Raw genomic sequence first — 10146 nt, 5'->3', positions numbered from 1 at the left:
AAGATTATGCAAGAGTAGCCTCTGGCATTACTTGGGGAGCAGGGGAGGGGAACTGTCTAATTTTTTGCCTGGTGGTGACAGAATAGATTTTTTTTTTTTTTTTTTTTACATGCCTCAGCAAAAATACTGTTCTACGGGCATCACAGAAGGTTGCTTTAGCTTTTGATTTCCAATTAACATATCTCAACAGTTTTGCTATATCTAGGTCGTCTTTTTCCTAGGGACTGAGCATGTTGTTTATTTGCTCTTTTTTTTTGGAAGGAGAAGAGAGGGAAAGTTAGTTCCTTGGCACCTTGTGATTATTTCCTTTTCCCTTCCCCATTTGGTACACTTCTGTGATGGTCTGAGAACAGAAGAAACTCATTTTACCAGTGGAATCTCAGAATTTTATTTGCCGAATACCTGATTTGCTGCTGGGTGGATGTGAGGGGAAGAAGGAAGGCAAGGAGAGCCAGGCATGTTCCTTGTTGAAGGTTTTAAACTCCATTTGGTTTACACTTCAACTTTCTCCTAAACTGCCCCTCCTGCAGAATCTATTGTTGAAAATAGTGGGGAGTTCAGGCTCCTGTTTTCATTTATGACTCGGCAAAGTTAACAAACTGTGTTAAATTACTGAAGCAGCTTTCATGTGATTTCCTGTGTGTGAGAAGTAGAGCAAGTGAAACCTATTACATTTATGCATTACTACTCGATGTAAAATAAAAGGTGCTCACTTTAGTCCCCAGTTCCAAGTGAATGTATCATTCCCATTTGCTTTCATTGCATTTATAGCGAGAACAGCAGGAGCAATCATTTAAATCCTACATAATACAGCTCTCTTTGGGAGAGCAGTACTTACAGGTGCTGCAGAAAGTAAGTTTCCCTTCGTAGAGGCAGGGGGAAGAGCCTGGCAGGATAAAAAAGCGCATCTTCAGATAAAACTAGCAACCTCTGCAAAGGCTCCTGAGGTGGTGGGGCTGACCATAATTTAAAAACCTTGGTTTAGCACTGGCCCCGCTCCAGGTGCTTTGTTCTCTAACGGTGCCCTGACAGGGACTTACCCGCCTGCACTGGAACGGGCGATGCCTCCTTAGCTGTAAGAGAAAGTGCCTGATGCTGCTCGTCAGCCGAAGGAGAAATCTCCCCAAAACCGTGCTTGCTCTATCGCGGTTATTGCGAGCTTTGACAGACTGTGATTTACGTGGTCGGTGCGAGCAGGGCTTGTGCATCGTCAACGCGGTCGGCAGCGAGCGGCTGTGCCCTGCCCATTTTCCAGTGGTAGCTACGTTATGTGTTAGACTTTGTTTGCCCAGTTTTAGGAGGCTGTTTTCCCTCTTTGCAGTTCTATCCCCATCGATGTTTACGACCAGATTGAGAGGCTGAATGTTAGCGGTTTGGTTTTTTAAAAGATAAATACCTACGGTGCGAGACACTAATACTGCAGGGTCCAGATTTCTTAGCCTCTCATTCAGTATGCTCCATTTTGTCGTTCTTCAAGCATCCATGGGAGATACGTATTATAACTCTGGTGAAATCAAAATCCGGTATGCAAAGACATCACGAGTAATGTTATTCCTGAAGAAGGTTTTCTCATTTTTTCTTCAGTTATTTTGAGGAAAACGCTGCTCTCGTGGCACCAGCTATCTCTGTAAACCTTTTTGGCTGCCGTGAATCGGGATATACAGCGAAATTTTCTGTAGCAGAGGGAAGCCGGCAGTTGGGCGTCTGTTAATAGCCTGAAAGTAACTAATGAGGATGTGCAGTCGGAGCGATTGATTGAATAGCTGCAGTCCTGTGTGTGTCTTTTTCACTTGCTCGCTCGCTCGCTCTCTGCAAGCTGTGGGAAGGGAGGGGGAACAGAGAGACCTAGCTTTCTCTTAAGTGGAAGTAGCACGGATCCCCAGGGCCAGGCGGCCAGAAATGGAAGTTTAAGCTGCATCTGTCTCTTGAAAGGAAAACGGCAGGAGTCAAAATGTCACTGTCTGGAGTCACGGCTTACTCCTTTTCTTTAAGATTCAGAAGATAACAATGGACTTTCTGCTAGGAAGTGATTTTTTCCCTCCCCGTGTTGGGGGGTGTTTTGTGAAGCTGGATTCCTTTAAGTCTGGCAATTGAGCTGGAGATGGGCAGCAGTTGTGACAAAGGTATCTATGTATATGTATGTGTGTCTAGATATATATAAAAATGCATATATGTATAGTATATGTGTGTAGAGATTTTTTAATAGTGTGCATACTTTATTATACTATAATTCCAGAATTTATACTAGAAAAATATGTAAGTGCATCTTTTATGAATATTTGTGCTTGTCAGATCAGCCTGCATGGATTTAAGATGCCAAAGTCGTATCTTAGTAAGGTCATATTGCCAGAATGAAGAGAAGTTGACCTATTTTTTATCTGCAGAGATATATATGTCATATTACCCAGGCAGTTATGAGTCTTCTGCTGGTTGTGTGGTTTGAACAAGTAGTGTGATCATGTAAGACCGAACTTTGACCTTTGTCAAATTGTGTTCAGCTGTGACTAAAATTGAGCTTCCCTGTGTCTTGATTTTAGTTATCTGTTAATTACTGCATTGCTTATGTAAAAAAAAAAAAAAAAATAAAAAATTAAAGTTCTCTGAATGCTGTCTCACAAACAGCAGTGTTCTATTCTCTATGTTTAGTATTCTATACTAAATATGTTTGGCTATTGATCTTTACCAGCATTTTTATTTTAATTGCCTATTGCCTACAGTCAAGTCAGATTCAGTACCTTGAAACTCAGTGGAAATGCCATTGTAATTTAGTAAGTAAATAAGATATAGGAAAGTAGGTGAGTGTAATTCAGCACTTTAGCAATACACTCGAAACTTTGCTGAGGCGTCTGTCTTGTAGAGCATAAAACCTGATTATTCCCCACCCCCATGCACCCATTCACCTTCTTTTTCTTCTCTTCCTTAGAGGTCCCAGCAGAGAGATCTCCTCGCAGACGGAGCATCTCCGGGACCAGCACCTCTGAGAAAACCAACTCCATGGATGCTTCAAATACTTCTCCTTTCAAAGTGCCAGTAAGTGTGCCTTTCCTGCAGAGGAGGAATTTTTCTCATTCAGTAGGAGGAGGAGATTAAAATATCACAGTGTACAACTAAGCTCCAAAGGAAAAAAAAAAAAAAAAAAATTTAGCTAATATTTCCAGTTGACCAAGAGGTATTGCTATCAACTGTCATATGTATTATCAATGAGATTTCTGGTAGATCCATAACTTGCTTATTTTCATTGGATTGATCTAAAGTTGCTAGTAGTGAAACATCAGCGTTAATGTGGGCAGCAACCTATATAAACATATTTGAAGATGCTGTCAGGGACTGCATTACCTACTAAATTTTGACTAGGAAAAAAGTTCCTTTAGGTTGATGATAGCATGTTATTTTTCCCTCATGCCGATGAAGTACGTAGAAAATTAAAATTACTTTATGGTTTACTCGGAAGCTGATGAAATTTCTGCAGGTGTGTTAATTGCTTTTACTTCTTCCATTTGTGTCATTAGTTCGCTTGGCTGTGAGTCTGCATGACACTTTTTCACCTAGGATACGGATTTTCTTGCTTGTGTCAGTCTTTGGTCAGTGTATCCAAGAGCACAAAGGCCTTTCTGTTACTAGACCGAGGGCAAATGCTTCAAGTTAAAACGAGGTGCTTAGTAATTTTTTAACAATATTTGTTCACGGTTTAAAATATCTAACTTGAATATTGCAAATATTTTCATACCCCTCTCTCTATTCTTGGCAAGTAATCTGCCTACTTTAAAACCTGCGGGAAAACACGAGACGAATTGTCTAGTGAACATTGTTTTTTTCCTATATTCTCTATGGACATGAGTACCATTTCTGTACCTTAGTGTATATGTTCTTGCTTTGCTTTAGATGGCATTCATCCGTTTTAAGCACACCTCCTAGCTCACTTCAGATCCAGACGTGTGTGAAACTTGGTTTTTGATTAAATCCTACATTGTGTCACTTTAAAAATAAAATTTAAAAAAATAGCCAAGGATTTAATGTAAGCTATTTAAATTATAAAAGGATTAAGGTTGGTCAGAGTGTGTAGAATATATGGTGTTTAAAGCAACCTGTAAAGTCATGATTTACTGGAATTGAAAAAGGGACCAAAGAAGCAGTGAATATAGTGGGTATCCATACTTGGTCCTTTTTCAGATTCATAGGATAACATAGATTGCAAGGGACCTCTGGAAGACTCTGATCTATCCCCTCTTCGAAGCTGGACCAATTTACATTAGGTTGCTCAGGGCATTCTCCAGTCAGGTGTTGAAAAGCTCCGAGGATGCAGATTGCATAGCCTTGCGGGACAACATGTTCTGATGTTTGACTATCCTCATTGTGAAGAATATTTCTTTTGTAGGGGCTTTTCTTGTCAGAACAAAATTTGAACTTGTAACGTGATTCATGGTCTTTCAATAGACATTTTCATCTAGTTCAAAAAACATCTGAAGAAGCAGTTAAAGCAGAATATATTGCTTAGCTTTGAGAAGAGAAATTATAAATACCTGGTAGAAGGGAGTAAAGACGACAGAGGCAGGCTCTTTGGACAAGAGGCAGTGAGCATAAATTGAAACAGAAAAACCTTTTTTCACTGTGAGGGTGATCAAACACTGGAACAGGTTGCCTGAAGAGGTTGTGGAGTCCTCGTCCTTGGAGATATATTCAAAAGCAGACTGGGCACACAGTCCAAAGTATCTTGCTCTCGTTTACCCTGCTTTGAGCAAGGGGGTTGGACTGGACAATCTCCAGAGGTGCCTTCTCACCTCAGCTATTCTGTGATTCTATGAACTCTATCACTTCAGTGACCTGTTTTCTGGGTGATACTTGGGGGGAAAAAAAAGTCTTGGTCTAGTTGCATGTGAAGTTGTCACAAGAATATTCTGTTAGGTCAAGTTCTGAGATTTTTATGCTAAGCCTGTGGCCCATATGGTTCCGGGAGTGTTTCTGAAATCTTGAGAGCCTTCAAAAGTCCTAGCTGTTCTCATCTTCATTTATAAAAAATTCTCTGTTGTCTTCATCTATAAGTCAATGCCCTAGCCTTTAGATGTATACATGCATTGTTGTAGTTTTTATCTTAACAACTGCAAGCTACGTATCAGAAGTGTTTGATTTTTATCTGTATTGTTTATTTTATATGCCTCCTTTTTTCTTTGTTCCTCATTTTTGTACAGTTTTTTTAACATTGATCCTGTCTTTTAAGTAATTTTTAATATTTTTCTAGTTCTTCTCTAATAGTTTCCTAATACTTCTTAACTCCTGCTCCCTTTCAGAACAAGAGCATAGCAGAATGCTTCTCATTTCCCCTGGCAGTGTATTGGGCTTTTAGGACTCTGGCAAATAGGCTCACAAAGCAGTACATGGCTGCCTTTCTTGGGCATAAATGAGCAAAAAAAAAAAATTTAGAAGCTATTTGTGCCACGTGTAGCTGGTATTATGCTGCTTTGTCTGCCTGGCCACCTGTATACCCAGGAGCATAATGCACCCTCCTGTCTTTCTTACAGGGACACAAGGCTTCTGGCTTTGTAGGTTTTGCTCTGAATAACCCATTTATATGCTGTTACTCCTTAGCAGGTTGTGGTGCAGGTGGGGGCTGAGATCACCCTGTTTTAAAACATGCCAGCTTCTGATCTGTTTAAAAGAGCAAGCTGCAATTAGAAGTCAGATTGCTTAAGAATACAGATGAGCTCAGGCCAAAACTGCTGAAATAAAATACCCTGTTAACTTTGTGGATTGGCACACATCTAGTAAGTGGAAGATGGGGAGGAATCATGTTTCTTCCTTTGATTTATATGAAGAATTTCCCAGCACTCAGAAGCAGGTAAGAGGACTTGGGCACCTCATGGAATTCTCTGATCAGTGGTCTGAGAAAAGCTTGAAGTGAAGGATGTAAGGGATTGCCTATAATGGCTTTAAATTTGTGTGTGTGAGGTCATCTTTATTTGACAGGGGTTTATGGTACATATGAAGGAGAATAATAATAATAAGAGACCTTTTGTTTTTGTTTTTCCAAACATTGACACCTACAGTACGGGTTGGAGGGCTATAGGCAGCTGCAGTGTCGTGCTGTCTCGGTTATTCTTTCCGTGGACCTGACTCTGTGCCATACGTCTTCTACTCACTGCTTGGATTTCTAGCAGAAAGCAGCTTAAGGCAGGGGACAGCTTAACCTTCTTCCATACTGATGGAAAATTATGCTGAGACTTTCATAATAAGTTGCTTTTACAGCTTTTTACGTTTGCCCCTCAGAACAGCTATTTAAAAGCTGTCTTCTCAATAGGACAGTGGCTTCCAGCATGTTCTGTGCATTTTTTTTTCCTTTCACACACCAGGCAGTGGTACTCGCTCAGAACAAGGCATCTGGTTTTTTAATACTACTAATTGGCATTTGTTTAGCATCTGGAATTTTGATTCATAACAGCATAATGGCCTTTAAGTGAACATTTCCTTGACGAGACATTTTTTAAGTAGTCTCTTCAGTGGCAGTGGTCAATGAAGGATTTATTTTAAGGGGCTAACATGTAAAGCTCAGGAAATTTGCTTCTTACCTCCTGCATGTGCACTGGAGGAGAAGACATACGTTTAAATTTACTCTTGTGTGAAAAGTAGAATTTTGGTATATAAACATACTCTTTCTCAGGACTAACCACTACATGGACCAGCATGTGCAATGTGTTTGTCCTGGTTATCTCCCACCAACAGGAATAAAGTGGATTCTGCTAACACACAAGGCATACATACAGAGATAAGAGCTCTTGGTGCTTGTCCTTTTTTTTTTTTTTCTCCTTTTCCCCAAATATTCTTGTCTGCAGTTAAAACATTAGCCTCCATCTAGGTTCAGTTGTGTTAATTGCTGTTTGACAATTTCCAAGGGTGTCCGGGAGGAATATTGAGAGAGAACAAAAGGGCATGAAAGGTAGGAAAATTGAGATGAGGAGGTGTGTGTCTTCTTACATATAGATAGATAGATGCATGCTGTTTATAGATACAAATATATAGGAAAAGTCTTATTTTTAATAATGAATATTATTTGACTGAATAAATAGGAAGGCAGACGGAACTGGCTAGAAGTAGGCATCGTGACGCATATGTGGGCGAGAAACCAGCTTTTCCCTTCCCACACACACTATGTCCTGGCAGAGTGTCTCAGTGCATCCCGTTCCCTACTGTTGCACTGTTGAGCCCTGGTAGCACTGCGGCAACCTACCACATTCCCTCATTGCTCTGCCATTGGCATTGAGGGACCAGGGTAAATATGAGATTATCAAAATCTTCAAACCTTCTGCAGTGGCAGCGTTGCTAAACCACTCTTCAGAGTCGCATTGCGCTCTCCAGTTTTTGCTTCTTTGGGGTAGGGTTGTTAGCGAGTTGTTATTACAAGTAATATATGATTCATTCATGTCTGCTGGCTATTAGGAAAAAAAAGAGGAGAAAAAGGCAAAGAAACAAGTGCAAATGAGATAGGAAAGGCAGAACACAATCTTTGAAATAAATAAAATTATTTTTATAGGAACCCTGTGTGCGTATGATGGGAAGACTGATCCTTACAGATTGCCTTCCTTGGTTTGTTTCTAGTCGAGAGTATAATTGGATCTATAGAAACACTGTCTGCCTCTCTGCTCTTTAAGAGTACTGCTAAATGGAACAGAAGACAATGCAGCCGGCCTAAGTGAAGGTCAAAGCTTGATGAGATCTCGCGGCTGCCCAGCCTCATCTTTTATGCAGTCAGCAAGATTGTCGCTCCTCCAGAACACTGCTCTGCTACCGTCATGCTGCCAGGTTAGGACAAGGCTGATCTTACATGTCCATGTGACCTGACAGCATACAAGTACATATTTTTAATTCTGTGTCAGAGCCAATGCAGAGATGGAATTGTTGTTTAACATTAGTGTGAGGCATCACGGTATCCTTCATGAAAAATTGGCTGTGCTCAAATCTGTCCTCCCTATTGCAAGAGGAACATTTTTCCTTCCACTTTCCACTCTTTTCTTACCATAACATGTTCGTTTGAATCTGCTTTAATTTTTTGTCATTTGCCTGCCATGTGATGGCTTAGGTACACCGGCTATCATTCTGCGGATTTTGTGTCAGAAGGAATAAATGGGTGATTGGCTATCTCCAGCATGCTCATCGAGTTCTCATCCATATCTTTATTCTGGAGTAATAGGCTCTATAATCTTCACAATATCTTTCTGACAAAGTGGATTTGTTCATTACATCAAACTTTAGAGTTGAGTCAGATGATGGGTATATCCAGTCTGTGACACCGCCTGGTGGACCTCAACAGCAGGAACATTTTTCTCATGTTTGGTGTAAACTTGACTTTATCTAATTCCCCTGCAGTTAATGTAGTCACATTCCAGTCATCCTTGGTTTAATAGTATTTAAATGTGTACTGTCTCGTTCTATTCTTCACCTCCAAATCATGGCTTAGTCAAGTTATGCAGAGTTTAATTAATGCATCCTCTGCAAATCAGTCCTTCTGGCCCTTTTATCACTTTTCTTGCTCTTCTGTTTTTAATTCCTTTCAATTGATTCTCTGAGTTCTGGTACTGAAGTTCACAGGAGTGTGTGTTATCAGCTTCTAATTGCTCACAACACTTTCTGTTATTTTTCTGTCCTCCCTGGCCCTTGCTTCACCTCCTAATTTAATATAGCTCAGTGTAATTAATGTGCTGTTTAACTTTTCTTCCACATCATTAACAAAGATGTTAAACAGAAGCAGTCATACCACTATCCCCACCACATCCCATTGGACCCATTCTTCTACCTTGATACCTTATCACTTGTCATAATTACTCTTTTTAGATACTCCTTCAGCCAGTTCTCAGGTTTGTGTTACTAGCCTTGACAAAGCTCACTTCCATTAATTTTTCAAATGAGTATGTATGTTGTTTTATCAAAAGGTATTCTGAAGTGTCAGGCTGCTTACTGGCTGCGTGCCAGGGGACTAAAGAGTCAGGGTCACAGAAATTATTGCCTCCTTCCTGGCATGAGGGAAAGACAAAAATACCTCATGGTGAGGTAGGCTGGAGGCCATCACTTCTCCACGTACTTCACCAGCTGCAGCCAATAACTGTTGTTTGGTTAAAAGCTCTGATAGACTAAGTGACCTGTTTCTTATAACATTTGTTGTTTATTGCCATTGTTTTCTTGTTCTCTAGACACACTTCTGACCGTTATTCCTCAATTCCTGGAATAGGGGCTTTTAAGGATGCTCTTTTCTTATGCTAGTGCCTGGTGCAGGCAGCTCCCATGAAGGCAGCCAGGCTTGGCAGTCAGGCTCTGCTCCCAGTTGCATCCGTGCTAAACACCTTGCTGAATTGGGATCTGAAAAGCTGATGTAGCTCTTCCCAACTGTTGGGTGGCTCTTGTTTCTTCATGAATTTTTTAGTATGATTCCCAGTGACTTGGAAATTTGATTCCTGTAGTACTTTTGACTGCATATTGTGCAGAGTGCATGCAATCTTATGATGCATCTATTAATAAAATGTATTATCAATGTATCCCTGTTGTGGTATCCTCTGTATTTCCTTGGGTTTCTTATTACTGTTTTTAAACTTGTTCATCCTATTCTGCATGCCTCCTGTGGCTGTAGACAATTTTTCATTGGAAAGTTGAAATTGTTATCTGGCCAAATCTGCAGTGCTGTCCCATCAGGGGAAAAATATCTTCCTGATCCTTGCTGTTGATCAGCTTGTGTCCTGAAGCATGATAATTGCTCACTCTTGTTATTTTTAAACCTGACTAATGCAGCTACATATGTTATACTTCCTTATATAAACACGTAATCCTTTTTTAATCTTGCTGAAAAAAAAGGTCTCTATAATATCTTGTGGTAGAGAATTCTATGGGCTGATTTATAAATAGCATTAGAAAAGGTCTCCTGACAATCAGTTAAGTGTGCTGCCTCTCATGTTAAATTGCCCCTTGGTTTTCTTATGTAACAGGGTACATGAGGAGCTCAGTTAATTTCCATTATATTTGTTTTATACATCTATAATCCCTTCGTGCTTTTCTTTCTAAAATAAAAAGTTGGTCTTTAAAACATATCATTTGTAAATCCCCCTCTTGTCTGCCTTTAATCAGTTTATACTTCCAGAGCGTAGTTTTGTTCTAGTTTTCTTGCTGAGA

The 10146-nt window shown here is 40.1% G+C and overlaps 1 protein-coding gene across 1 annotated transcript in view; it reads left to right on the top strand.

The window, feature by feature from the left end:
- Nucleotides 1-2923: 2923 nt before the first annotated feature.
- Nucleotides 2924-10146, top strand: part of LOC104623231 (ras GTPase-activating protein nGAP-like) — a gene marked incomplete at both ends in the record, with an annotated part of 26934 nt that continues 19711 nt past the window's right edge. Inside the window, one exon of the mRNA XM_010290264.1 lies at nt 2924-3030. Coding sequence (XP_010288566.1) covers nt 2924-3030 — 107 coding nt within the window. The remainder of the gene's footprint in view (nt 3031-10146) is intronic.

This window comes from Phaethon lepturus, unplaced genomic scaffold (genome assembly GCF_000687285.1).
Source record: "Phaethon lepturus isolate BGI_N335 unplaced genomic scaffold, ASM68728v1 scaffold50006, whole genome shotgun sequence".
Classification (NCBI taxonomy): domain Eukaryota; kingdom Metazoa; phylum Chordata; class Aves; order Phaethontiformes; family Phaethontidae; genus Phaethon; species Phaethon lepturus.
The sequence above is the reverse complement of the archived record's forward strand: the minus strand, read 5'-3'. Positions and strand labels throughout refer to the sequence as shown.